The 27,960-nt window shown below is 39.7% G+C and overlaps 3 protein-coding genes across 4 annotated transcripts; 2 read left to right on the forward strand and 1 right to left on the reverse strand.

Annotated features, from left to right (window-relative positions):
• Positions 1-340: 340 nt before the first annotated feature.
• On the reverse strand, positions 341-7,779 carry p3h3 (prolyl 3-hydroxylase 3). The gene is made up of 16 exons (XM_020649122.3): positions 7,436-7,779; positions 6,354-6,538; positions 5,980-6,138; positions 5,289-5,472; positions 5,078-5,209; positions 4,784-4,926; positions 4,554-4,643; positions 4,426-4,478; positions 4,260-4,339; positions 4,051-4,178; positions 3,875-3,970; positions 3,188-3,338; positions 2,892-3,009; positions 2,692-2,767; positions 2,461-2,601; positions 341-857 (listed from the first exon to the last, which is right to left on the reverse strand). The coding sequence occupies exons 1-16, from the start codon at positions 7,728-7,730 to the stop codon at positions 690-692; spliced, it is 2,199 nt and encodes a 732-aa protein (XP_020504778.2). The 5' UTR covers positions 7,731-7,779; the 3' UTR covers positions 341-689.
• A 2,114-nt stretch (positions 7,780-9,893) lies between these two features.
• On the forward strand, positions 9,894-22,617 carry usp5 (ubiquitin specific peptidase 5 (isopeptidase T)). Of its 2 annotated transcripts, none has more exons than XM_020649101.3 (20): positions 9,894-10,139; positions 10,699-10,827; positions 10,969-11,035; positions 11,496-11,623; positions 12,073-12,218; positions 12,477-12,661; positions 13,194-13,288; positions 14,183-14,376; positions 14,610-14,681; positions 15,902-15,989; positions 16,144-16,269; positions 16,343-16,496; positions 17,110-17,272; positions 17,607-17,695; positions 18,755-18,940; positions 19,280-19,423; positions 19,519-19,661; positions 20,710-20,860; positions 21,025-21,109; positions 21,592-22,617. In XM_020649101.3, exons 1-20 carry the CDS (start codon positions 10,032-10,034, stop codon positions 21,683-21,685), a joined length of 2,547 nt encoding a protein of 848 aa, XP_020504757.1. In that variant the 5' UTR covers positions 9,894-10,031; the 3' UTR covers positions 21,686-22,617. The 2 variants fall into 2 exon arrangements, with proteins under 2 accessions (XP_020504757.1, XP_020504759.1); XM_020649103.3 differs by having other exon boundaries at positions 9,895-10,139; positions 18,755-18,883.
• A 167-nt stretch (positions 22,618-22,784) lies between these two features.
• cd4-2.2 (CD4-2 molecule, tandem duplicate 2) lies at positions 22,785-27,865 on the forward strand. Its single transcript, XM_020649127.3, has 9 exons — positions 22,785-23,028; positions 23,865-23,906; positions 24,234-24,395; positions 24,483-24,620; positions 26,273-26,494; positions 26,595-26,654; positions 26,769-26,914; positions 27,031-27,098; positions 27,314-27,865. The coding sequence occupies exons 2-9, from the start codon at positions 23,879-23,881 to the stop codon at positions 27,396-27,398; spliced, it is 909 nt and encodes a 302-aa protein (XP_020504783.2). The 5' UTR covers positions 22,785-23,028; positions 23,865-23,878; the 3' UTR covers positions 27,399-27,865.
• The last annotated feature ends 95 nt before the right edge of the window (positions 27,866-27,960 follow it).

Raw genomic sequence — 27,960 nt, forward strand, 5'->3', positions numbered from 1 at the left:
CCCCTCCCCACCTCCCTCTGTCTCTCTTTCTCTGTTCACGCGTCTCTCTTTTCTGCCTTGAACTGTAGTTTCTCATGTTGTTGCATAAAGGTAACTACGTTTCCTAGAGCTGCATCACTGTCTAATTGCATAACTTATCACGTGCTTACACTATTAAAAGACATGAACACAGTGACGTTTTTTTTTTTTAGTTTGAGCCAGCCGGAGAGTGTGTATGTTGATCACTTAACAGATTACACATCCTTCCTTACTCTTTTCTGCCCCTTTTCTGACCTCTCTTTGTCACTTAAGTACTTAAGGTCTCTTATTAATGTAGAAATACTACAAAGTACTAATGAGAAACTGTTAAAGAGTCACATTTATTTGTTCTTTTGATCTCTTACTTTTTTAAGGAAGTGATATTGGTCCATAAAGCTGCTTAAACACACATTGACATTAGAGAGAGGAAATGACAGTGTTTCCCCCGCTTATCTTCTTCATGTACAGTATAAATATTCTATGTATATACTTGTGCAAGCAGCTTTACATAAAAGAGGCAGCAATATGAATGTCTGTGTGGAGAAAAAAAAAGGAGAAAAAAAAAAGTTCATGGTGTTCATGGTGGGAGAGTGTAATGGTCCTATTATGGGAGTGGACACAGATGAGAATGTAGTCCAGTTTGGGGAGTTTCAGTCAGTCTGGATATGTTCTCACAGCTCATCTTTCCCCCCCGTCACCCTTCCTCTCCCCCCTTTGCCTCTTTCCTTCGATGCTTGGCTCCGCGCGTTCCTGCCGGCGGTGCCCTCTGTCTTTTCCTCCTCCTTTTTCACCACGCTCTGTCCGTCTGCAGCCCACATGTCCTCCGCCTTCTCTCGTTCCTGCGGGACGAATACAAAAGCATAGTAATGACGGATACAGGTTTGGGTTCTTCAGCAGCTCCTGTAACATGAAAGGCAAGTTCTGAAGTGACTGATTACAATTGTTCAAATAAAGAGTCAGCTCTTCTCTAATTCTAATATTTGTCTCATTTTTTTGGAAGCCGGTTCATTTTCATCTTCCTGTGGTAGGTGATAAAACAACAAGGACGTGAGACTGTGTCTCCTTTAGGTGGGCCCCATTGGTGATATCTTTAATAAAATAGTATGACAATATAATGTAGAAGCCCAAGAGCAGTGGTGTAGTTCAGGGTATACGCAGGTTTATGAAGTATATATCTTTTTTCAGTCTCCTTCAGGTATACCCACTTCTAAATCTCCTCTGATTCACACCAATGATCGAGTGACAATATCCATGGTATGCTGCAATTTTTTGCTTAAGGTGGTGAAGGGATGATTTTCCCTACTCTGCCTCTAAAAGGCCAATACACACTAACTAAAAATTCAAAATGTCACTGTTTTTTACTTTTACAAAGATTCACAACAGAGGCCGTTTATTCTCTACTGGAAGGGCCACATGAAAGGAGGGGATGGAGGTTAAGAGTGTACCCACTTCTTTAGGCACCACTACACCACTGCCCAAGAGCAACATTGATATAGTTAGTCAACTGACTGAGTTGGTTCACATATATGGTTCAGCAATACCTGTGTATTTGCCGACACTAAACACCATAAGGTATTGCTAATTGAGACGGATCAGCAATGTGCAATGACATTGTTCAATATTACAATGACAATAACATTTGAGATAAGCAAACATAAATTAAAGAGTTCATTTTAGCTTGAACTTGCAGTTCATATTTCTGTATGTTGTTCTTCATGTTTTATTTTAACTGCATCATAATGCTGTGAAAGGATGGCCATTACACACCCAGGCCTCCATCCAGTAGCTTAAATGTACACATGCTGAGTGGAAAAAGTGTTGCTTGATAACACAAAATATTTTGTTCTCGTTTGAAGCGTTAAATTGAGATGTTTTAAATGAGTTCATTGTGAATGCGAATATCGTGACGCTTAAATTGCTGTAAATTGTGCAGCTCCAGTATTTATCATACAAGATAAGATCTTTTCCATGATACAGACTGCGATGTGTGCACCATGCAAATGTTAGCCATTACTAAACTGGGCACGTTAGAGGAACTCTTTTAAGATTATTTTTAACTGAACAAATAAGCCACTACTTGATCGGAGGAGACACTTATGTTTAATTTATTCTTGCAAAACGGTTCATAATCCTTTTTGCTCCAAAAATCATATTTAAAAATTTTGAATTGAAATTGAAATATACCACATTATTGTTTTTAAAAATCCTTATTTTTTCACAAATTAAAAGGGCTACTGAATGGTTCCTTGCAGATATACATTCAATATATAGTAAACTGACGTAGTTTGAACCCAGACTGACAACAACATGCAGATTTGCATTTCACTGCAGTTGGCCTTGTTATCCAACACTGTTGTCACGACAGCCACACTTCGATGACTGCAGGAGACAGGTCAGACCTGAGGTGAAGGTTGAACAATGGTTCTCATCACTAATACTCACCATGTCCCTGTAGAGCTTCTCCGTTGTGAACCAGAGGGCCAGAGCGCACCGCCGGCCTCTGGTCACCGCTGTCACACCGTGAGGGTTTACTGGACCTGAGGAGAAGCCAACCAGTCTCCCGCAGCTGGGTTTTACTCGAGCCTGGGGACATGGGGGTTCAAGTTGCCTTTAGCAGGTTTAAATGAAGTGATCTCAGATAAAACCTCAGTCTAAGGTTTAAAAGTAACTTACTGTTACTGTCTTTGCGTCCATGTTAGTGAAAAACAACTCTCCACCATCAAAGTTGTCATTCAGGTAGAGAATGGCACTGTGGATGAAATAATAAATAACCATATTGATATATAATATATTGTAAGCAAGTTCAGCAAACACTCTGTTAGGATGCTGTGTTTTCCTGCTTTCCCTGACTGATAGTGATTATGTTTGTGTACCTGAGTTCTCTGTGTGTGAAGGCTGGTGGTTCCCTCCAGCACTGCTTGGTCTCTGGCTCGAGGAGACAGTTGTCAACATGGACAGGATGAGACAGGTCCAGCCTGCCCTCCTGGTCACCTGAGGCCATAGACAATCAAACACATGACTTCTCTGACGGACATGTTGACAGTGAAGAAGTCTGTGAAACCTCACAGTAGGTTTTTTTTTTTTCTCCTCGTGATCAGCCCTTTTTGCATTTTTACATAGAGTGATAATGATTCCCGCTCCTGAGGGATTTGAATAATGGTTGCTTTACCTGCGACAGCACTGCGGCAGACCAGGTGTGTGAAAGAGACGAAGAGTCCTGAGGGGCTCCTGAAGTACGAGTGAAGCAGAGTTCTCACTCTCTCGCCCAGCTCGTATAACAGCTTTGCATCTGATTGGTTCACCAAGCCATCCTGAGACAACTGCAAAAAGAACATGACCACATAACACAAATCCTCATTAGAGATCATGAGATCACCACTGAACAGCAAGATAATAACGTTATTTTTTTAAATAATTCAGCAGGTTAACAAACTTTAGGAGCTGTTAATTCAGAGTTAAAACTACCTTTTTCATTGTTGAATAATTTGATGGTTATTTCTTCAAATAATATGTTACCTGTTTGGTCTAAATGATGTCAGAAATGGTGAAAACATTGATCACTATTTTCCGAAGCCAAAAATAATATCTTAAAATGTCCCTTTTTGTCAACAACCCAAAATATGTATTTTTTAACTGGCAGAGATGATTAAAGACACTAAAAATAATTCCCATTTCAGAAGCAAGAACCAGAGAGATGTATCTATTTCTTCTTTTAGAATGTACTTAAAAATGATTTAAAAATCTAAATATTTGCCAATTTATATGCGGGATGACAAATAATAAATTAATATTTTTTCGTTATTGCTGCTCGAGTCAAATCTTTTTCTTCTTCCTTCATTGTCTCCTCCTCACCCACCTTCACCGCCCTGAGGACCGTAAGGCCTTCAAACGTCTCATGAGGCGTGTGCGGAGATCTTCGGCCTTGATAACCATCTCCAGCCAAAGCTGCAGCCTGTAGGCGAAGAGATTGATTTGTACGTCAGAGAGGGAACTGATCTGAAAAGGCAAGACTTTGAACAAATGTAAACTTACAGATGCTAACTGCATTATCTTGTCACACTCCTTCTCAGTCATGACTCCATCCAGCACTACGCGGTTGGTTCCATTCAGAACCTCGTCGTCCATAGTGATGGTCACGCCCACCTGAGGGACTGGACCACCTGGAGAGACAGTGAATGAGGAAGGATTAGTGGGGAAACTGGTCAATTCTTAACTGCATCAAGCGGATAAACTAATCCTACCTGCATAAAATCCACTGTCATCCACTACCTCCTTCTTCTCTTCCTCTTTTGTTTTCTCATTAATTTTCTCTTTTTCAGCTCTGAAATTGAAACATAAACAACACTTAGATTACTTCATATTGGAAAAACTTTTTACTCAGAATGGATTTTCTTCTGTTTATCTCACTTCCAAACACCCCTCATTGATTCTGGTACAACGTCTTCTGGAGTCCAGAGATCCTGAATGGAGGGCAAACGTTCAATTTTTTAATTCAACATTTGACATGGAAATAGTGATTTTGCCTGAGTACTTACTGGGTCAGTGAACCTGAAGTCAAGGTTCTCCATACCAAAATACAGAAGCTTTTTCTCCTGCAGAGAGCGACTGACATACGTGACAAACTCCTGTATAAAAAAAAACCACACAAAATGAAGTCAGGTAGAACAAAAGAGTGAGTTTAATTCTTGATGAGTGAAAACAGAAAGAGAAACTGAGATAATAACAAACAAATTTGTAATTTTAATTTGAATGTAATGTCAGGTACCTGAGCAGGCTGTGTGCCCTGTGACTCTGTGTCTCCACCTAGTGTCTCAAAGTAGAGCTGCAAGTTGTCTAATGATTCCTTGTCAGTGGGGTAGAACAGGAGAAGAGAGCGTAGAGTCTGCACTGCTCCACTAATATCACCAGCTGGGGGAAAGAAGGGAAACAAAACAAAGGAAAAGTTGTAACCAATGGTTCAAAATGAAAGTGGGTTAAAACTGAGCTGAAGAAACACATACATTGTGTCATTATATTGAAAATTCCTGAATAATGTACAGTTTAATCTCCAACCGCAGACCTTTAAACTGTGCAATATGCATGTGCTCCAGCTGTGAGGGCAGGAAATCCTCCTGTGCAGAAATCCTCCCAGGTCTTGTGGCTATCTGAGTTACACAGGACTGTCGGCATGACAGCAGGGAGAGGGAGAGAGCTAGACAGAAAAACAACTTTAGGCACTTTTTTTTTTTTTGTTGCTGCAAACATGTCAAGCTCCGACTGTTGTTTTGTACCTGCGGCCTGCTCGAAAACACCGTCAACTCCCCTGTCCTCTGGCAGCCGCTGGGAGGCTACCTCACATTGCACCCTGCACTCCTCCATCTGACGCAGTGTTTCATTCACACACGCTTTCCATCTTTCTGCAGTCTGCACCCAGTCAGAGGAGGCCTCATGCTGAACTGCAGAATCATACAGAACCTGAGTTGGAAGAGAGAAAAAAAAAACTTTCAAGAATTTTTTTTTTTGCTAGCCTAGCTTTATTAATATAAGAAAATAAAAGTACAGTTTTTGAAAACTTTCGTCGCATGGTTACATGCCTACATGAGCCCTTTATGCCTATTTCAAACAAGCCTAATCATGTGAAGGAAATTGCTACTGAATAAAAAAAATGTGTGGCTCAGGCAGAAGATGTCAATGGGTTACAACAAGCTTTGATTCAGTGGTAGGTTGAGAGAAAGTGAACATAAGCAAGAGGAATTCAGTCCCCCAGGCCGTGGCTGTCTCTGTAAACTCATTTCTTTTTAAATGCTTCTCCTGAGCGGTCAACATAATCAGTTTTAAGCACTGCTTTCCCAAATGGATTGCACAACTTTGAGCCTTTGGATATTGATCATTTGAAACACAAAATTGAGATGTTAAACCCCTTTTCTAATAAATAGTAAACATTTAGTAGCCTATGTACTGACTTTATCCCCTGCTGCTCACCCAGTGTTTCTCATTCTCTATCTCTCTGTCCTGGAAGGCGTCCTCGGACACTCCTTCCATCCGTCTGTACTTCTCGATGTTGTTCCTCATCTCCAGGTGATTAGGGTTAGCCACAAAGTATGTATGAGCTGCTGATGCCGCCTTCTGCAACTTTTCCAACTGACATGCAGAGATTGAAAAATGTGAAATAAGTTTGTCAAAAGTAAACATTTGTGAGCTGAATTCAAATTAGAGTTGGAGAACGACAGGATAAGTATTCAGCTGTTCGCCCCAATTGCTTATTTGAAATAACATGAAGTGTATGTCCATCAGCAAGATCAAGACATTATTAAATGTTCTTTTAAACCTTCAAGGCTTCCAGAAGATTAGCTTACCTTGTAGTATGTGACTTGCAGGAAGTTGTAAGGGTTGCGACTACCGAATTCATACTCTATGTCTGCAGAAACAGGAAGCTGTCCTGCAGGTGTGACTGAGCGTCCGATGCAGAACCTCAAACATTCAGCTCTCTGCTGCACCCAGTCCAAGGCCCAGAGGTCCCACAGACTCCCCTTTTCAGAGTCTAACAGCACAGAAAACAATGAAGGAGTTTTTGAAAGTGAAATATGACACTAAAGCATTGTCTGTAAGTTAAACAAAATAACAAATTCAAAATAACAAACAAGTGCAGTACTGAGCATCCTGTGTTTTAAAGCTTTTGACTAGTGACCATAACAATTTATAAATTCATTCAAAGTATGAGGTATTAAGTAACTTCCCTTCATCGTATTTGTGTTTTTCTAAATCAGACAGTGGGACAGTTGCATATTTGGGCCAAACACTCAGGACCTGAGAGTCAGCAAAGCTGCCTGTGAGTTCACAGCCAGGTAGTTTCACACTAATATTAACCATGATCCAAAGCATGATGTCTGGTGTACCGGTAATTAGTTTTTTACGAGTACACAAATTGATAAATAAAAATATTTGTCAAGGGTCAGTAGTTACAAATTTGTTGTTGGGAGAACTACAAACATCACAGGATCAACCTGATGGATTACAGGATAATACAAGAGATTAAAAGAAAGTAAAATACTTTTAGGTTGCACAAAATGTTGCTTTAACCCTTTCACTGTAAATGCTGATGGTTTCACCTCAGTCTGCACCTCAATTTGAGAAATAAGAAAAAAAAACACTCTCGATGAATGACTGCACACCTTATGGCAATGATTTAAGGGTTCACTTGTAAACATGCCATCAAAGGGTATATGGCAACCAGATTGGGAACCACAATCATAGTCTATGGTGAGTTTAGAAAAGTCAAGTGTGACTGTTTACAACTGGTTTGTCTTGTAACGTGAATTCATTCATTGTTTATGTAGCTTGAGGAATTGTTGCACCAGGCCATAATATGAAACGTGCCGTTCCCCCGTAGGACACACCCAGTAAAAATCACAACATTTGATTATAAATCACGACTTACTTAGCTTATCAAGAGCCTCTTCCCCTGCTGACACACAGTCTTCATGACACTGCCTGCGGACCCTGGACAGTGATTCTTTGGCGACGATGGATTTCTCCAGCAGCTCCGCAGCCCTCACCCACTCCTCACCAAAATATGAACGTACCCCACTGTAATACAAATAATCATACGGCTGCAGAAGCGACAAGACGTGAGAGCTGCCACGACCTGAGGCTGCAAAGGCGAAATCAAGTATTGTTGCAAAAAACAAAGTAAACGCCACGTATGCAGTGAAATGGTTGCAGTTGAGCGCCATGGTCCCACAACCAAACACTGTGGAGGAGACGGAGTTTGAAGAAGAGGAGGGACTAGGGGGAAATATTCAGGGAACGAAGGAGAGTGCCATCCGGGGTTAGGGTTAGTTCCTCCTGTTTGAGTAAAGTAGAAGCGCTGTTTTTCACTTTATGTATTAATAAAATGCTTCTGGTCAACGACTGATTATATCGTCTATTTAAAATGAGACACTGGTAACTTCTTGACTTTTGAGCTTGTTAAATTAGATTGTGTGATGTGTGTGGACTCCACCAACATTCACCAATTCGTGTTGCAGTACGCCCATTTCACCGCTAGAGGAACCCACTACCGTAAATATTCTAATAAACTGGGTCGATATGTTATAGATTAAATGTTACTGAACATGTAAATTAAGTAACAATATAAATAAATCGACTACCCACATTTAGAAATAGTCGAAGCTGTGACTTTGGTTAAGTTATTGTGATTCGATTGTTAATTTACTGTATTAACAAAATCACAGTGTTCATAAATTAACAAGCAGTCCAATGTGGAGGGAGTTTGACTGGAAAGTCAAAATGCGATACTTTAACACTCCATCCATCACCTCAAAATACAGCTGTACTTCTGAGTTGTGCTGGAGGGGATGTGGATTTTACACACATTTTTTGGGACTGCCCAAAAGTTGTAGACTTTTGGAAAAATGTACAAAAAGAAATAAGTCAGGTTCTGGGCATCAATCTAATCTTGGATCCTTCACTCTTTATTTTAGGTATAGCTCCTGATATCAACATGGACAGAGACTTTTGATTTCCTTGATTAGAATTTTACTATTAATAGCAAAGAAAACAATAACAACATCCTGGCTGAAACCACAGCCTCCCAACATAAATCAGTGGAGACAAAGATTAAAAAATGTTTTCATCATGGAAAAAATCACAGCCAGATTACAGCTGAAAACAAACAAAATTGATGTAAGATGGGCCCCAGTGATGCAGATAATGCCTGGGCTCTAGTCACCGCTTAATATAACATTTCATTATATTACACTATATTGTTCATATTGCACTATATTATATTATATTATACTACATTATATTATTTAACTGCACTCTGCATTACTGTGGTACAACACTGCCTCTCTTCTCTGCTGTTTTACATTACTTGCTGCTATTTATCATACCAAGTCACTTTAATCATCACTTGTCACTTTATCTTGTCATTCTCTGCAAATACTGTCTCAATTCTCAATTCTCAATTCCCCCCAGTTATCTTCATCATTCATTTTGTACTGTATACACCCCCCTGTTTTTATTTTTATTTTTATTTAATTTAATTTATCTTATCTATTCTGTTTAATGTGTATTTTGAGCTTTCTTGTCTGTTTCTTGTCTTGTCTTATTTTACTTTAAATGCACTTGTCTATTGTATAGCAAATTACCAGTATGTTAGCAGAAGTTGTTAATCAATCAAGGAAAAAGGATTGAAAAACGATGTGAAGGCTGCCATATGTGTGGTTATATGCATGTATGTAAGTCTAATCTAATGCAGGTATGAAGGAAAGGACTGTGTGGTTATATGCATGTATGTAAGTCTATGTCTATCTAATGTAGGTATGAAGGAAAGGCTGTGTGGTTATAATGCATGTATGTAAGTCTATGTCTATCTAATGTAGGTATGAAGGAAAGGCTGTGTGGTTATAATGCATGTATGTAAGTCTAATATAATGCAGGTATGAAGGAAAGGACTGTGTGGTTATAATGCATGTATGTAAGTCTAATATAATGCAGGTATGAAGGAAAGGCTGTGTGGTTATATGCATGTATGTAAGTCTAATATAATGCAGGTATGAAGGAAAGGACTGTGTGGTTATAATGCATGTATGTAAGTCTAATATAATGCAGGTATGAAGGAAAGGACTGTGTGGTTATAATGCATGTATGTAAGTCTATGTCTATGTAATGCAGGTATGAAGGAAAGGACTGTGTGGTTATAATGCATGTATGGATATGGATGTGTAGCTGTGTGATAAAATGACATGTTAGGATTTCATGAGAAAATGGACACGTGTAACTGAAGTTGTATGTTTTATCTGTGCACTAAATAAATGTATTTATTGTGTATATTGTAGAGATTACGGTACCGAGCCGCAGCCCCATCGCTCGGCCTCCTCTCGTCTCATGATTCATTCAGCAACACACAGACAAGCAGCACACGGCTAAACGACGGACACGCTTGGTGCCGGGGAAATAAGAGGCTGGGGGGGTCCAAACACAAAAAAACAGCAAGTGTCCCACTGAAAGGCGGAACCAGCTAGCTTGTCATGGCAGATGTTGGGGAGGTTTTGATGTCGGTTTTGTCCACAATTCGGGTTCCGAAGCCCGGGGACCGAGTCCACAAAGACGAATGCGCCTTGTCATTTTCCTCGCCGGTGAGCTTATTCTCCCTTTTACACAAATCACACGTCAAACACACACATTGTTGTTCCTTTCCGCGTAACTGCACACTCCTCTCTCTCGCCTTTGCCTCGTATAATGTTTTATTACTTTAACGCGCTGGCTTCCTTTTTGGATGTTTCAACTAACTAGCACGCTAGCTCGGAAGCTAAGCTAATATTGCACTGTAATGGAAACTTTAGCTCCTGTAGCTTTGTAAGCTAGCTGCGCTGGTGAGAAATGTGTTGTTGTCAAACCAACCAAGGATGCTAACTTTGTTTTCTTTTCCGCAACTGTGGTTATTTTTGCAGGACTTTTCTGTGTGTAGATTATCAAAGCGTGCGCATACTTTGAAGTTGAATTTGAATGTTTTTGCATGTCCACATTAAAACAATATTTAAGCTGATTTGCATCCATCAGCCGGCTACAACATGACAGGTGATGTTGGTTAAAACATCCACATTGCCTCCACCTTGCACTTCCCAGTGTCATGTCATGGTGTAGAGAGAGAGAGAGAGAGAGATAAAAGACTTGCTGTGATATTAATCTTTACAGGAGAGTGAAGGAGGCCTGTATGTGTGCATGAACAGTTTCCTGGGCTTTGGGAGTCAGTATGTGGACAGGCACCATGCTCGGACTGGCCAGAGAGCTTACTTCCACATCACCAGGACTCGAAAGGCTAAGGTGATTCATTCATTTTACACATTTTTTATTTTATTTTTAAGTCTGTAGCCAATTTCTCATGGTCACATATACCCGCCCCACCCCTTAACATGCCATGTGAACCACTCTTAATATATCCTATTACATTTTTTTTTTTTATAGAAGGAGGACGACAATAACTCTGGATCTGGGCACCCGCCGAAGAAAAAGCCCACCAGATTGGCTATAGGTGAGTTTCAGACAGAATACATATATAAACACAGAGTATACAGTTTTCTTTTCCAGAGACTGACCCGAGTCCCTCCGCACCTTCCAGAAAAAGCCAAAGACCCAGCTCTTTCATGAATACCTTCTAACTTAATGATGATGGTCTTCATATTATTGATGATGATGGTTGTGACGATTGGTTTTTGTTTGATAACGATGACTTATAAGATGGTTTCTATACTGATTAGAGCTCTCAAGAACTGCCGTCAATGTTGTGCTTTGCCTCTGGTCACTTCCTGTCAGCACCTGTGTGTCCAATCAGACTCAAAGCTGATCGTTCGCTCTTACTGACATTGTTCCCCTTTTTTCTAGATCCTTGCTTGTGTTGTACTTACTCTCTGATGTACGTCGCTTTGGATAAAAGCGTCTGCTAAGTGAATTGTAGAATTGTACACCTCCCCTCTTGTTTCTGGTCTGTTCAGGGATTGAAGGAGGTTTCGATGTGGAGCAGGAGCAGTATGAGGAGGATGTCAAGGTGGTCATTTTACCTGACAGACAGGAAATCACATCAGATGACCTTGCTACCATGCCGGATGTTGTGAAAGAGCGGGTAAGAAATTGGTTTGTGTGTGTTTTTCTGGCAAAAGATATGTTATTGTTCTGTGAGGGTTCTGCCAGGTTGGTCACTTGAACTTTTACTGCCCTTAAATATAAGAGACAGGGGCAGTTTTAACACAACAAATATCACATTGTAATTTTTTTATTCTTTAAATAATGTAATGCTTTTCGTCGTAAGTAAATACTTAACAAAACAAGGCTGTAGTAAAAGTGTTTGGTGCACTGTGAATATGGCAATCTATTCCTCATATATGTATATATATATATATATATATATATATATATTCCTTTATAATAGAGTTTATTGGGGCACATACATATATATAGGCATACACTCAGTGTTGGTTTTGTTACCTTCAGCAGTCAAGTAATCGAGAAGTCTTGTTGTGAGCTGCAAGTGAGGACTCATTTTTCCTGTTGATTCATTTGCCTCCCACCAAGGTGTCCCTGTCGATGGCTGGTATCATGACAGCAGACTCAGTTTCTCATACCTTACAAGTTCAGCAGTGGGATGGAGAGGTGAGACAGGAGTCTAGACATGCTGCTGACCTTAAACAGCTTGACAACGGAGTCAAGATCCCTCCCAGGTGTGTAATTTGATCACAGCTGTCCCTTAAATAAACCAATCAAAAAGTTCCCGATAGAAGAACTGTCTTTGTGTCCTGCTGCAGAGGTCTAGTAATTGAAGTGAAGAAGATTTCAAGACAATAGTGCTTTAGCATTACATCTATTCATCCATATTGATATAGTTCCACCCGTAATTAATTCTACTGTGTATATTTTTTTTATTTTTGAAAAAAGATAGCTGTTAACAGTTTGTGTTTCTTGCATTTTCTATGTCATAGTGGCTGGCGGTGTGACGTTTGTGACCTCCAGGAAAACATTTGGATGAACCTGACCGATGGCAAAGTCCTGTGCGGTCGCAGGTATTTTGATGGCTCTGGGGGCAACAACCACGCCCTTCTCCACTTCCAGCAGACAGGATATCCACTGGCTGTTAAACTCGGTACCATCACTCCTGATGGAGCAGGTACGATTTAAAAAAAAAAAAAAAAAAATGCTGACATATACATAAAACATTTTTTAGATAAAATGTATTGCTAACACCTCGCTGAAGGCTTATGGATAGTACCCTGGTCAGCTGTATCATATTAAATAGCACAGAAAAGTATATGCAAACATCAACTCAGTCCACTTAGATGCCAGCGTAGCCCTCAGCAACTGTCTTTCCAAGTCTTGTGAGCCACAGAGTTGACATTTTCTCTCTCTCCCCTGATGGCTGTTGTCAGTCAAACACAGACACCAACACTCTGCTCCATTCGGCTGAAACAAAAGGATTTCTGATAATTCTCCAGTGACCTTGTTTCTAACTTTTAGAAAACATGCAGTTTTTGCTTGCAGTAAAGGACAACAAGAAGGGTTTTGGACTGGACTTTGAGGGCATAATATGTTGAATACAGTAGATCTCTGATTTATATAATAGTTGAACAATATACAGTATGTGCATTTGTTTGAAGTTTAGTGCTGCTGCTCAAAAAATGTCAACACTTTTTTATGTCCAGATGTGTATTCCTACGATGAGGATGACATGGTGCTGGATTCAAAGTTACCAGAGCACTTATCTCATTTTGGCATCAACATGATGACCATGGAGAAGGTAAGTCCTGTGTTAATTGTTTTCTCTCATTTACCAAATCAAATCTCCCTGTATTTCCTCATTGATTTGCTATGGTCATTCTCTGTCAACTTCTCATAGGCAGAATTATTGCTCAACCTTCCGCCTTAGGATTGAAGTGTGATGAAGTAATTTAGAAATATTGGTATTTGTCTTTCGGCACACATCGAGGCTGTTATGGGTCTCACTGCTTCAGAAACAGGCTTTGGCCTAAAATTCAGTTTTAGTGTTAGAGAGCCTGGAGTTAGAAAAGGGATACAACATTTTCATCTTGCTCAGTAATTGACAGTCTGTTCTGTAGTAAATGTAAATATCAAAAAACATTCATTAAGTATTGTTATAGTATTATTATGGACATATTATAGAGATACAGTCTCTGTTTATGAGTTATTCTCTAGACATATTGTATCTGCCTACTTTCTGTGGTCTAATTTATTGTCCTCCACACCTGTTTCTGCTCTCATTCGCGGCTGCCATTCATTTATTTGCCACCTGCTTCTTTTCGAATGCAAAGTGCCGCTTACACAGTTGACACAGTTGTCACAGTTGCAGATCTCTCTACCTCTCACTGTTTTCTGTAATGTTGTTTTTCTCACTGCTAATGTATTGCTGCACACATAATGATGTTACACAGACAGGGGTAGGAGGGATTGTGCTTTGGTCGACTAGAAGACTACATGCAGCACTAAATGTTGTGATGATCCTTTTTCTCTAGTCTTGCCTTCATCTTCCTGCTGTCATTTCCACAGCGAATTGGCATAGTTATTCTAATCATTCTCAAAACATGTTCTAAATAGGATGGCTGCCACACGGAATCCTTTTTGCTTATACCTTATATTCCTTATTTTCTTTACCCTTTCACTTCTCTGCGCTTAGACCGAGCGAACGATGACGGAGCTGGAGATTGCTGTGAACCAGCGTGTGGGGGAGTGGGAGGTGATCCAGGAATCAGGGACCACCCTCCGGCCCATGTTTGGCCCTGGCTTGACTGGCATGAAGAACCTGGGCAACAGCTGCTACCTCAACTCGGTCATGCAAGTGCTCTTCACCGTTCCAGACTTCCAGAGCAAGTCAGTACCCTCTTTAACTCAAAGCCCTCATCCTCCTGCTCCGCCCAATTGATCTATTGACCATGTTTCTCCCTGTGAAAAAAGATAAAGTTAAATTGCTGTTGCCGACTGCCATGAAAATATTGCTAACAAGCAGGCTATCACAGCCTCAGAAGTGAAAAAAAACTATATTTGAAATATTAAAAAATTTAAAGCATTCCATCATGACCGAAATTTGTACTCATGCCTTCCAGGTACGTTTCTAACATTGACAAGATCATTGATGAAGCCCCAAGCGACCCCACCCAGGACTTCAAAACCCAAGTGTGAGTGTCCACTCATGATGTCTGGTTGTTTGATATGCTCTTGTACTACAATTTTAAACCAATAATCATTGTTGAGTTGAAGTATGACTGAATGGTGTTTGATAAAAGTATATAAATCCTCACATTCGCATTCATCAGCAGTCATCATAGATGAGTCATAATAGATCAAATATTCCATCCACATAAATACACACAGGCATACTGAGGTTATCAGCTGTCAGCCAGAAGAAGGCTGCAGACTTCTCTCACAGCAGTTCCATGTTTAAATGTGATTTTCATAACTTTTGTTATCCTCCTCCTGGATAGAGGAGTGTAAGGAATATCTACTGCTGCACGATTAATTGAATTTCAATCTCGGTGCGAAAATGTGCAATTACATAACTGCCCAAAGAATGCGATTGGCATTTTAAATAAATAAATAATGTGTGTCTGTAAACATTACAGTCAGGGTCCGAAATTAACTGCCACCAAGTGCCAAATTTTGGTAGATTTTCTGTTTGGTGAGTATATTTCAGAGAGCTATCTAACACATAGCGGGTAAATGTTTGTACAATTATATCCATGTATAAAAATCTGCTTTTAAGTGTTAAGTTGGTTTGGTGAAGCTGCAGCTTCTGTCTCCTGCTCCTCTGCTGTCTTCATGTTGGGGCGTCACGGGGTGTGCTGACACACACCAACATAAACTGATTCCCATACACCCACAGGAACACCAACCACCACACAGGAACACAGCCCTTGATCCATGCAAACCAAGTCTTTAAGTTTGAGTACGCAATTAATCCAGTTAAATGGTCGGTTTGACTTACACCTTTTAACTTAATGTTCCAGCGTGTGATTTCACATTGCATAGCGGCGGGAATTTCAGGAGCGCAGCAGGAGCTTCACATACATACACACTATGACATGCCTCTCACACAGCGCTGTTTCGCCCTGGTGTCTCCAAGACTTATCGGCCTCGTACTGCAAATACAAAAAGATGCTTTCTTTTTTTTCAAAATCAGAAATGTATCAGGCCTTGATGGGGAAAAAAAAAAAAAAAACTTTACATGTTCTCCTGTCTAAACCATTTTTTGATTCCCACAAGAGATGGGAAAGGATTCTCCCCTATTTTATTTGAAAGCCAAAAATATATCCAGGCCTACATCCAAATCCTCCTCCTGTGTGAGACTCTGGTTTATTGTTGGATGTTCAATGATGTCAGCTTTGTTTGTTTATTACAGAGCCAAGCTGGGCTACGGTCTGCTGTCAGGAGAGTATTCCAAACCGGCACCAGACCCTGGAGATGAGAATGGTGCATCTGAACCCAGGGTAAGAAAAAAGTGTGTCACAGTGGATTTACAAACATTAGGTTTGAATCAGATCCATGGCACATGTGGAATTTGCACTCAGAGATGATAACTTGTGTGGTCTACTTCATATTAGTCTTGTTGATAAATCAGAGAATTCATGTTTTTTTTCCCAGGGAGACCAAATTGGCATTGCACCACGAATGTTCAAAGCACTTGTTGGGCGGGGCCACACAGAGTTCTCAACCAATCGACAGCAGGATGCTCAGGAGTTTTTGTTGCACTTCATAAACATGGTGGAGGTAAAGTAACACTATTACTTTTCCTATGTTTTGTTTGTTTTGTCCGAGGCTTATCGTGGATTTTCATTCACAGAGGAACTGTCGCTCTGGCTCAAACCCATCCGAGGCCTTCCGGTTCCTGGTGGAGGAGAAGATTGTGTGTCAGCAATCACAAAAAGCCAAGTACACACAGCGGGTTGATTACATCGTCCAGCTCCCTGTGCTGATGGACCAGGCTACAAACACAGGTGAAGGGTTGACATGATCACATGTTTAATGTAAGCATAGTGTTATGTGACCAACATGCCGGGCAGCCGTTAAGCTTTTCCATTAAGGGGAGCTTCTAAACTGAACTACAAACCGTTTAATGTCAATGTGCATCGAAGGTCATAAAAATAATAACAGACAACATTAAAAAAAAAAAAAAGCAGCAATTTATAGAGCAAGGACAATGCAAGTGATCTGGTAGTCAAAGTTTCATTTGTTTTATCAGCTGTTTTAGGTGGTTAGGTTTACTAGAAGTATTTCATAACCAAGTAAGGAAATAGTATTTGTTTTCTTGAATGTACTTTACTTACTTTTGGAAAGTGTCTGAAGAGACGAAGATGACCTAATGCAACATGTTTTTAAGACAGTAAAATGATCTTCATGTCTAAAATTGTGTCACTGGTTAGATTAGGGCTCTGACATGTTCCTTAAAATCTCTTTCAGTCACAAAAACGTGTCCTCAACCTAAACACATATTTATGTCTTTTATAGTGTGTACATTATCATTCTTACAGCTGTTGATTTTGATATCTTACCAAAGTGGTGAAGTGAAGTTTTTGTTTCTCAATTTTCTTTTGTTTATCTTCCCAACAGAAGAGCTCCATGAGGCAGAGCGCCGGCGTGAGGAGGGGGACTCATCAGCTCCTACAGTGCGCGCACAAATCCCCTTCACAGCTTGCATGGCGGCTCTCAGTGAACCAGAGATCCTCACAGACTTCTGGAGCTCAGCTGTGCAGGCAAAGACGACTGCCACCAAGTATGAACCAACCACACACACTGAGAGCATTTTATCAACACAACTATGAATATTTATTCATCAGGAATGGGATTCTTTGCATTTAAATGAATCAGAATGCAGAAGAGGAAAGGAAATGTTTGTTGATAAACATTTTCAAAAGGGGTCTCCCAGACCCCCCTAACTACCAACATGAAGACACATTTTAAATAAACTTAAGATGTTGGCACAGTATTTGTGTATTTTAACATTGGATATGTTTTTTTTTGTGGGTGTGTACATCTGTGGTGTGTTTTTTTTTTTGTTCATACATCTCTGATTTACTAATATGAGCTTTTGTCTCATTTCATTCCAGAACAACCCGCTTTGCCTCTTTCCCAGACCACCTGGTCATCCAGATTAAGAAATTCACCTTTGGTCTTGACTGGGTGCCCAAGAAACTGGGTGAGCAAAGATATTATTAGTTGTTTGGGTTGAGAGATGAAAATCTTTCTTGCTTAACTACAAAATTAGTATTGTGTGTAAAACTCTAGGCCATGCTATTGCCCAAAGGATTTTGTATTTTAACTTGTAATTCACAAATAACAATTCATGTTGCAGAGGCTCACTGTCATTTTTATTCAGCTCTTTTTAAACAAAAGTGAACAGTACCTATTATTGCAATACTGATGTCGAGGGCTACTGTTATCTTTACTGGTTAAACTAAAATAATAGCAGTGCTTTTTGTAGTGTGGGAGAGCACACTCAGGGGAATTGAAACGTGTGATTTGTCTCACTATTGTTGCCTTTGTATTGGTTACAAACACAAGTTAGTCTTGTGTAGAACAGAGTCATGAAAGTAAACTCACAAGCTTGAAGGTAGACCCACAACCTTTGACATTTACATAACTCAACATCAGAAGAGCTATGAACTGAATCCTGATGAAATAGCTTTCAGAGGCCGAGGAGTACATCTCCGCATGATCTGTAAATGGGTGCAGGTCCCCAGTATTCACCACCCAATAACAGGAGGGAAGAGGAGATCTTTTAAGTTAAGGCCCACACATCCTGAGGAGCAACACTGCACACATTTAAAGCATTTTAACAGTGAGACATTCACGAATGAGGGGATGTAACTGCATGTCAGAGGACAATTACATAACATCAAACAAAACACTTCCTACAAAGTACTCTAGGGCTACTTTTAAATCCCTCCGCCTTGCTAGAAAACACCTCCGGTCACATAAGTAGTTACTGAGGTGCAGGTGTATATTGAGTTTGATATTTTTGTCTAAAATGTCTTCATATAGAAAAACAATGAAGTGGGTATAGCAAACACAAGTCCTCTTTCTCATGTCTTACTCAAAAGTGTCCATCTACCAGGACAACTTGGGTACTCTAGCCTTTCTAAGAATACTGTCAACAATTGTAATAGAAGGTCAAGATATGGGGGCGTGACAAAAAAACACATTTAGATTAGGTTGATGGTAGATTTATGATGATATTTGATATTTCTCTTTGCAGACGTGAGCATTGACGTTCCTGACACTCTGGATCTGAGCGCACTGCGTGCAACCGGCCAGCAGCCAGGGGAGGAGCTTTTACCAGAGGTGGCCCCGCCCCCACTCATGACACCAGACGTGGAGGTTAAAGGTATCCTGGGTTTCCATGGCAACGAGGAGGACGACTCGCTCTACTCCCCACTGCTGTGTTAGTCTATCTGTCTTTCTGCTCTTTGCCTTCCTCCCCCTCTGATGCTCTTAGTTTTTCACCTTTATTTCCTCCTTTTCTTTCTTTCTGCCTTTTCTGTTTCCTGCGTCCTTCCGTTGCCATTTTATTTTTACTTTTGCATTTTGTGGTCTGAGTTATGTGTTTTGGAATTTATTATTTGATGGTTTATTATTATTTTCATTTTATTAATTTTTTTAAAACCTTTTTATCTTTTTTTTATTAAAATGTTCTTATAATTCAAGAAGCAAATTGAAATGTAAACTACACAAAGGTCACAAAGGCCAAAAGTAACTCAACTTTTTCCTCACACTCTCGTAGCTCCAGTCCTGGATGACTCCACAGTGTCCCAGTTATGTGAAATGGGATTCCCTCTGGAGGCCTGCAGGAAAGCGGTGTACTACACTGGGAACACTGGAATTGATGCCGCCATGAATTGGATCATGAGCCATATGGATGACCCAGGTGTGCAGAGCTGGGGGAATTGACCAGAAAACAGATTAATCCATCAGTCTGACTGCTCCACTCACTCTTCATGTTCTCTTTGTGGTTGGTTGCAGACTTCTCTGCCCCCCTGGTCTTGCCAGGCTGCAGCTCCGGCCCGGGGACCACGCCCACAGAGAGCCTCTCCGAGGAGCACCTGGCAACCATTGTCTCCATGGGCTTCAGCCGAGATCAGGCAACCAAAGCACTGCGAGCCACGGTAAGAATCCATCTCTGTCCAGCAGGAGATGGGGATATGACTAATTTCACTTGCCACTTGTCTGAAAGTAGAACTGTGCCAAAACAGGCACAGCTGCTGCTTTCTTAATTCAGACTCTTATGTTGCCAAGATTTTGAGATTCTTGGAGACTTACCAGAGCTTTAATGTCTCAAAGAAAATAAGGAGCAAGATCTGACTAAAAGTTTTATTGAGCAAAGCTGTGCGAGAAACTCAGGGATGGGGTATGTCTCAAATGTTAATTACTGTATCATTAGGATTCTTCATAATTATTACCATTGTTTACCCAACATTTACTTTTTTTGCATGAATGTCAACAGTTAGAATCAGAACAATGTGTTTATGGACGAATCACTTTGTTAAAAAAGAGACCATGAGGAAAAGCCCTATAACCATCTTTAAATTCATGTATGGCTTTTTTACAGACGTCCCTACAGAAAATCATTAAGTGCATTCATTTATGGACACCTGATTTAGTGTAGGTTAGTGTTAGTTTAAAACATAAACAGGTGCTACTTGATTAGTAAACCAGTTAGGTAAAGAGCTGCAGGTAGCAGCTTGGTTGACCCTCCAACCTCACCTTAAGATGATCAAGGTAAGCAAAGCTTTTCTTCTTTCCTGATGATCCATCATTAGCTCGGTCTGGTGTGGAGGCGGAGAAAATACTCTGCTCTTCCTGTTTTTGTATGTGCAGAAAGAAACAGACCCTGTTGACTAATGCAGTTGGCAGTTAGGTTAAAGTTCCCAACAAAGAGGTGACCTTGAATGGTATTGAAAACTCTTCATCGACGTTCACAACCAAACTCATTAAAAGTAAACTGCCATCCATTAATGCCATGTTAAAAAATAGTGCCACCCATCTAATAAATTATGACTTTATGCTACTACGATTTGATGGGCAGCCTTGGAAGACATGGCATCGGCTGTCTTTGTCCATATAACTTACTAAAATATTACACTTCTACTACAGAAACTAAAGACTCCGGAAAGTCCATTTGTTTTTTCCTCTTTTAACTGGTGTGATCTACAGAGTAACGTCCTGGACCGGGCTGTGGACTGGATCTTCTCCCACCTGGACGACCTGGAGTCCATGGATGTGTCTGAAGGCGGTCGCTCAGCCGCAGAGAGCGAGGGTGGCAGGGACCCTCCCCCGGGGCCCCGCGTCAGAGACGGACAGGGCAGTAAGTCATGAGAAGGCTTTTTAAATCATCCTTGCCTCAGAACTCGTCCCAACAAATAAGCTGCTGGGATGTGTTTAGAAGATGGCAACATCATTCAAATCTTCTATAAGAAGTCTAATCTACCTTTAAGCACCCTCATATGATTTCATTTCTCCTTTCTACAGAGTATGAGCTGTTTGCGTTTGTCAGTCATATGGGGACAAGCACAATGTGCGGCCACTACGTCTGTCACATCAAGAAGGATCAGCAGTAAGTGTTTTTTTTCTCTTTTTACCTATTCTTTTCTCTTAAATTGATGTATTGCTATTAAAAGCATCAACGGGTCATATTTAAAAGAAAGATTTAAATCTTAAAGTACATCTCTTAAAGTCTCACTTCCTGAAGAAAATAAATGATATACTGATGTTCTTAAATAAGGAGTCTCACAAATAGTATTTATGCCATCTAAAACCCCTTCTTACTGTCATGAAGGAGCTGGTTGTATGTTGCCTCAGCAGGGGGCACCATACTCCAGGTCTGGACTGAACAAAGAGAGCTGCTGAAGTAACCTGTGAAAAGTATTAACCTGTCATAGAAACACATTTAAAATTAGAGTTATGCCTCCTTAGCAATAAAAAGTCCGATTGTTTTATATTTTGAGCCCATCTGCCTTATCGTTTTTGTGATAAAATGCCCAACATGTCCACTATCAAGCCGCTCTTTGTAATCTTAATGACATCTTTGTTTGACAGGTGGGTGATCTTCAACGATCAGAAGGTTTGTGCTTCTGAGAAACCTCCCAAAGACCTGGGATACCTCTACTTCTACCGGAGAGTGGCAGATTGAGACGAAGGAGTGATACACTTTGGGTGAATTTAAGGAGAAATGTGGACGCTAACACAAACACACACACACACACACACACACACACACACACACACACACACACACACACACACACGACAACATTCATAGCTTCACCCCACCAAGCTTCTTACAAAGACCCTGGCACGCTTCAAAACTGACAGATGTGTAAATAAGTCTCTCAGATTGCATAGACCGTGTTCACAGTTGAATAAATGGATGCAGATGTACAGATAAGGTGTTGGGGCTGGGGAGAGGTTTCTTTTGATTGTAAGATTACAAGCAATGGGCCTGTTGTTGGAAGCTTATTCTGTTACTTATCTGGACAACTAGGCTGAATAAAACTGAGAGCTAACTGAAATCTATTAAAACCTCTGTTCAAGCTTGACAAATGTATCCACGTAATTCATCAAACCTGCTCCAGAGACCAGACCTCAGACATCAGAGTGACTTTGGCTGCTGAGTCCACTCACTCTTTATAAAAAAGGTTCCTTAGATATCATTGTTAATCCATGTCCTGACTATTGATTTTCATTGCCGTCAGTAGTCACTGCCTCTCCCTGTCAGCACGTCCGCTTCCTGCCCACTCTTCTCTTATTGGACGGTTGCACTTATGTGTCACCAGTTTACCTCGGCACCACTTCTTCCTCTTGCCGTTTCTGTGAGGAAGTAAAACTGTATTATCCCTGATGAGAGGCAATGTCAGCAAATCAAACAAATAAAAAAAAGAGCTCAAATGTGTGTTTAAAAGAAGGAAAGAAAAAAAGAGTAAAAAAAAACACTGAATCAACTTGTATTTTTCTTAAGTTTGGTGAGGTTGATATCTGGGTAATGTTTAGCTTTATTTTGTTTTTATTTTGCAAACAAATCCTTTGTTACTTTTGCTGTGACAAATAAAAAAAATGTCTCTGTCATTCTGCCTTTGTATTCTTTCTGACTTGAGCTCACAATCACTCCTCTAAGTCCTTTTTTCATTTTGATATTTCAACACAGTAATTCATAATTAGTGATGAGTCATCACCATCCAGTGAATTATGGGTTTATGCTACAGTAAATGCTCGTGATTTTGAGACACTTCGCAGCACTTTCCGTTTTCAACGTCTCTGCCCTGCTTTGCAAAGAGGGTGCAGGCGTGTGTGATGTACAAACCCACAAAGAACTTGGGTTCGCATTGGCCTACAATTTTCCAAAAGTGCAGCTTTGTCTTCAGAAGTCTTCTGCATTTCTACATTCCTTGTGCTGTTTTGACGTGAAGTATCGAGAGGACGGGGACACATTTTGGCCTTTTATAGCAGCAAAAAATAAATAAAAGCCAAATATTGAAGGTAAAATCTCAAACTATATTCTGAAATCAATTGTGATATACAATGTTTAGATTTCATGACCATTCTGAACTAATTTCTCTTTAGTTCTGTAATGTAGTTCAAACCTGACATGTTCGTGAAGTAAACCATTATGTCGGTTTATTATGAGTATATCTGGTCTGTGATTGAAGCAGATTGCTTTAGACACTCCATTTAATGGGGAGACCTCGTTGCTTGAAAAAATGTGCTTAACTACAGTCAAAGGTTGATGTTTCAAACGACCGGATTCTAGGAGTTAATGATTAATGGTGATATCAGTTTATAACTTGTTAAAGTCAGTTATGTGGAAACATTACATTTGTCAAACTCAAAGTTTTAGGTCCATATTTTTTTTTTTCCAATATTTATACTAAGTATGGTGTAGTTAGATTGTAATTGTTCTATTTGAACTGAAATTAATAATCAGTTTGAGCTTTAAATGAGAAAATCTTCAATGAGTAAGTACTGAAGTTTAATGGGGTTATCTCTAAAACTGTGAAAATAAATGTAGTATATATATATATATATATATATATATGCTGTAATTTTCCCAGAGACATTTCCTTCAGTTTTTATTTTCAAGTCTTTGAGGCTTTTTTTCTTAAATGTTTTTTGACAGAACAGGCAGCGGGAAGAAGGAAGTAGAGATCTAGTTTGGTGGTTGAACATTACACTTTCTTCTCAAACAAAAGCCGAGTGGGATGTTTTTCATGCTAGAAAGTTAGGTTTCTCGACATGAACTTCATTTAATTTGTTTTTGTGTTCTGTCTTTTGTCTTGATAGAAACAAACTTCTGTGTTTTCTATTTCCCCCCATAGATCCGAAGTTCAGCATGAAGACTATAACGTGGTTTGGTTTTGGTAAGTAAATATACTACTTAAAAAAAAATGTAAATGTCCCTTTAAATAAATGAGTTACAGTGACCTATATCCAATTATGTCCTTCATGTTTATAAAATGTTAGAATCCACCTGGGAGAATATCCCAGATAATAGCTGTGTTGATACATTTAAGAAACTAAATTGAACTTGATGAATTGTCCTTTGCTTCATTTTCACTTTATGAGTTTCAAATATAAACTAATAAGAATATATACACCATGTCTTCAGTTTGTCCTTGTCTTAACACTCAGAGTTACTGGTATTCTCATGTGGGTATATCTTAATAAATGTGATCTTCTGTCTTCAGTGCTGGGTGCACTCTCTGCTGCCGGGGAAGTGATTTGGACAAAACCAGGGCAGACCGCCATTTTCAAATGTCAAGCCGAGTCCTACGGTACACTGGAGTGGCTTCATCATGGAACTGAACGGATCATTAGAGTTGATGGGAGGACTGGCCAACAAAGCAAAGGTTAAAAAAAGGGTTAGAGTATAGCAGCATAAGTTATTTAAATGACTTCACTTTACAGATAACAGTATTTGTTTTTTTGTGCATTAGCTCACAGTGATATCGTAAAAAGGTCAGCAGCAAGTGAAACAACTCTGACGGTCTCTTCAGTGAAGGAAGCAGACGCTGGAAGGTTCACTTGTAAAGTAGACAGGAGAGTACAAGAATATACGCTTCTTGTTGTCTCAGGTGAGCTTATGACACCAAGAAACGTGTCTGCAAACATCCTTTTTCATCTGCTTTGAAAACAGAGTGATTGTGGTTGGTTGACCAAGGTTAGAATAGTTCTGAATTGTTCATTTGTTTTTTATATGTTGTTTTGAGATTTTTCAATTTAAGTATGATTAAAATTTGGGTTTAATGCTTTAATGTTTTTTTAGTTTATTTTTTATTTTTTTACTTTTTGAAAATGCTTAGTTTTAGACCTCATACCATTTCAAAAAATATATTTAATATAAAAGAACAACAACTGCAGCCTTCCACAAAAGACAAACCATGAAGGGTAAGTGTCAGTCAGTATGCCTGTTGCATTAACCCAAATAAAAAAAATCAACAGAACAGTAATCTTAAATGTGGGGACAAACGTGAAAGAGACAAAGCCTTAGGTATAATTTTTAGTCTCAGTTATCATTTTTTAAGCCTTGGTGCTGACAACATTTTTTGGACAGTCTTGTTTTTAAGTTGTTTTTTAATGATATTAACCTTGCAGGTGACCTCTTTTATTACCTAAGGATTTTGATTCAGAAAAAAAGAAGGGCATTTTGAATTTACTGCTTTTGGGGATATTCATTGTGTTGTGTTGACTTGAAATCCTCCCCATTTGCACATGTAGGGATTGCATCGATAAAAATAGTATTTGATCTGAAGAGCAGTAATAGGTATAATTTTATTTGACCGCTTACTCAGACTTGAAACAGTTTACTATCACAAGCCAGATCAGGCTATAACTATTCCAGCCATTTAGATCAAAGTAACCATTTCAGAATTAGTTTTAGGAAAATGAATTTTGTAATATATTGTTAAAGATTAAAAAATAAATATAAAATTACACAAAACAAGTCTTAAAAGGGATTTTCAGGGATTCTAGTCCTGCATTTTCATCAACTTTGTGGTTTCCCAAGAGAAGCCGCAAAGGTTAAAATATCCTGATTCCAGTCCCAAATAAAGCTCATAAGCCCAAAATACTGCAGGATGGATGCTATTTTCCCTATAATTTTAGTACATCTACCCTCCTATACATAAAAAAAAATCACATAAGATAAAATAGCATACACCTCTAATTATCCCACAACGGAGGAATTTACAGTTACAGCAACAAAGATCAAGGATCGCCAAAAAAGAGCACACAGCTAGAAAATAGGCCTCCTAATAACTTAGGCCTCTTATTTAGAAAATGAAGTCCCCCAGCACATTTATTCAAACTTAAGAAATAAACATATCACACAACTGTTTTCTCTAGCTGAGAAAGCTGTTAATGGACTTGGACTTGTACAGCACTTCTCTAGTCTGTCAGTACTCAAAGTGCTTATTACACTGCATGTGACATTCATCCATTCACACCACCCTCACACACCGATGGTGGAGGCTAAAAAATTACCCAACTCCCCATCAGTACGATTCCACTAATATTCACACGACTCAGACTGAGTGGAAGGCTACCTCTCAGGAAAATGAACCTACATGTTTAAAATCAATCAAGTGGCTCTTAATTCTCCCACTTTTAGTCTTTAGAGCTGTCTTAAGTAAAAACACATGCTATACTTTCATTTTGTTCTTCCTGTCACGTTCCTCTTCTTGCTCATGGTATTTCTAACTGTATTTTTTCTCTTATCTGCTGTCAGTCCCCTCTGGTGTTCTCCAGGTGGGCAGCACAGCTAAACTCCAGGTAAAAGGTAAGAGCTCTAGCACCTCAGTGGTGCAGTGGAAGGGTCCAGATGGACATCTCACAGATTCCGAGACGATTCAGCTCAATCCGGTAGCCCTCTCCCATAACGGGACCTGGGAGTGTTTGTTCACACTAGACAAAGTGACCCACAAAAAAAGCCTTGAAATCAAAGTCGAAGGTAGGACTCTTCTATAAAACCTTTGCATATGGGTTTCACAATAACGAAAGCTCTACTCGCTTGGCCGGAAGTGGAAGCATGACAAGTTTTTTTCTTACAGTACCAGCTCCTGAAACAGCTGCACCATTACCTTCGCAAAAATCAAAGGACTGCCACAACTGTGAGTATACTGCTGCTGAAAATCCTCTAATTTTAAGAACAAATTGCAGGTGCTTCTTCAATGTACATGCCATTGATTCTTTATTTCATGCTATTTGCCTGTTGGCTTAAACAGGTGTTACTAACCCTCAACCCAAGGAGACCCCGCTGCTGCAGGAGCTCAGCTGGTGGGTGTGGGTTGCACTGGGAGTTGGCTGCCTCGTTGTGATTCTCCTGATTGTCTTTGTCATAGTTTTGTGCGTGAGGATCAGAAGAAGGAAGGTAATAGAGATTATTATCCAGAGAATCTTGATTGAAATTATAGCATGTGTGATAACAGAGGATGGGTTACTGAAGTGAGGGAAAAACATAATGACATGGATTTCTTTCTGCTGCAGAGAAAATATCAGAGGAGGCAGAATGGCCAGCAGCCACTGAAGCCCCGACAGTTCTGCCAGTGTAACCGGTAAATGTTCTTAACTTTCTTCTATCTAGTCAAAAAATTACTTTATCCGCTCTCCAGTAATCTCTGCTCACTTTACAGATGCTTTCTAATAGACTCTTTTCACGTTATATTAATAACTGTTTGACCTTCATCTTTCACTGTGCCTTTTACTGAGTCCTTCATTATTGTGTCATAATTAGTGTGAAAACTTCTTCTCTTTCCTCTCTTTATCACAGCCCAACAGCTGCAGCCAAACCGCAGCAAGGACGCCGGCGAGAGAAGCCATTGGCCCTCCCCCGGCAACCCCTGCTAATGGAGTGACATGAAAGGCAGATCGAAGAAAGGCGAGATAGAGGGGAAAAAAGAAAGAGGGAGTGTGCGAAGAAGTGAAAGAGAAGGGATAGATAGAGATAAAGAAAGAGAGAAGTGAGTGAAAGAGAACCCCAGTGTGAATACAGCATGCATTTAAACGGGCTTCTGAATGTTCTTGATGAAAATAAAAATCAAATGTAATGATGTGGGCACTTTGAGCTTTTTCCACCAAATATAACAAGTGAGCTGAATGCAAATAAGTCCTTCAACTGCCAGAGAGAACAGCAACAGTCTGTATTTCTTTCTTTTTTTTTGCTTGTATTATGAAATGTTATGCCTATCCTTGAACAAAGCATGGTCAACTTCTATTGTCCTCCATTATCTACTGAATCACATGTTCCACTGTGGTTCACTGTTTGATGTTTATGTACACTTGATCTTCTTTTCTGTAGGTTGTAAATAAAATGACGAGTGCACTCTCTTGTGTATCTTTTCTTCATATATAAATCACAAAGATACACAACCGCAAAATAAGCAAAATGATACAGTATCTCTGCTCATATTAGAGAAG

The sequence above is a fragment of the Labrus bergylta genome, chromosome 8 (assembly GCF_963930695.1).
Source record: "Labrus bergylta chromosome 8, fLabBer1.1, whole genome shotgun sequence".
Taxonomy (NCBI): Eukaryota; Metazoa; Chordata; class Actinopteri; order Labriformes; family Labridae; genus Labrus; species Labrus bergylta.

What these genes read in the sequence shown, in the direction of transcription:
- p3h3 (XM_020649122.3), bottom strand. Translation starts at nt 7,730, where the DNA reads ATGGCGCTCAACTGCAACCATTTCACTGCATACGTGGCGTTTACTTTG. An exon ending in TGCAAGTCACATACTACAAG is followed by an intron (nt 6,139 to 6,353) that starts GTAAGCTAATCT and finishes TCTGCATGTCAG; the next exon opens with TTGGAAAAGTTGCAGAAGGC. An exon ending in AGAAGCTCTACAGGGACATG is followed by an intron (nt 858 to 2,460) that starts GTGAGTATTAGT and finishes TTCGTCCCGCAG; the next exon opens with GAACGAGAGAAGGCGGAGGA.
- cd4-2.2 (XM_020649127.3), top strand. Translation starts at nt 23,879, where the DNA reads ATGAAGACTATAACGTGGTTTGGTTTTG. An exon ending in TGAGGATCAGAAGAAGGAAG is followed by an intron (nt 26,915 to 27,030) that starts GTAATAGAGATT and finishes TTTCTGCTGCAG; the next exon opens with AGAAAATATCAGAGGAGGCA. An exon ending in CAGTTCTGCCAGTGTAACCG is followed by an intron (nt 27,099 to 27,313) that starts GTAAATGTTCTT and finishes TCTTTATCACAG; the next exon opens with CCCAACAGCTGCAGCCAAAC.
- usp5 (XM_020649101.3), top strand. Translation starts at nt 10,032, where the DNA reads ATGGCAGATGTTGGGGAGGTTTTGATGTCGGTTTTGTCCACAATTCGG. An exon ending in ACTTCATAAACATGGTGGAG is followed by an intron (nt 16,270 to 16,342) that starts GTAAAGTAACAC and finishes TTTCATTCACAG; the next exon opens with AGGAACTGTCGCTCTGGCTC. An exon ending in CACATCAAGAAGGATCAGCA is followed by an intron (nt 21,110 to 21,591) that starts GTAAGTGTTTTT and finishes TTTGTTTGACAG; the next exon opens with GTGGGTGATCTTCAACGATC.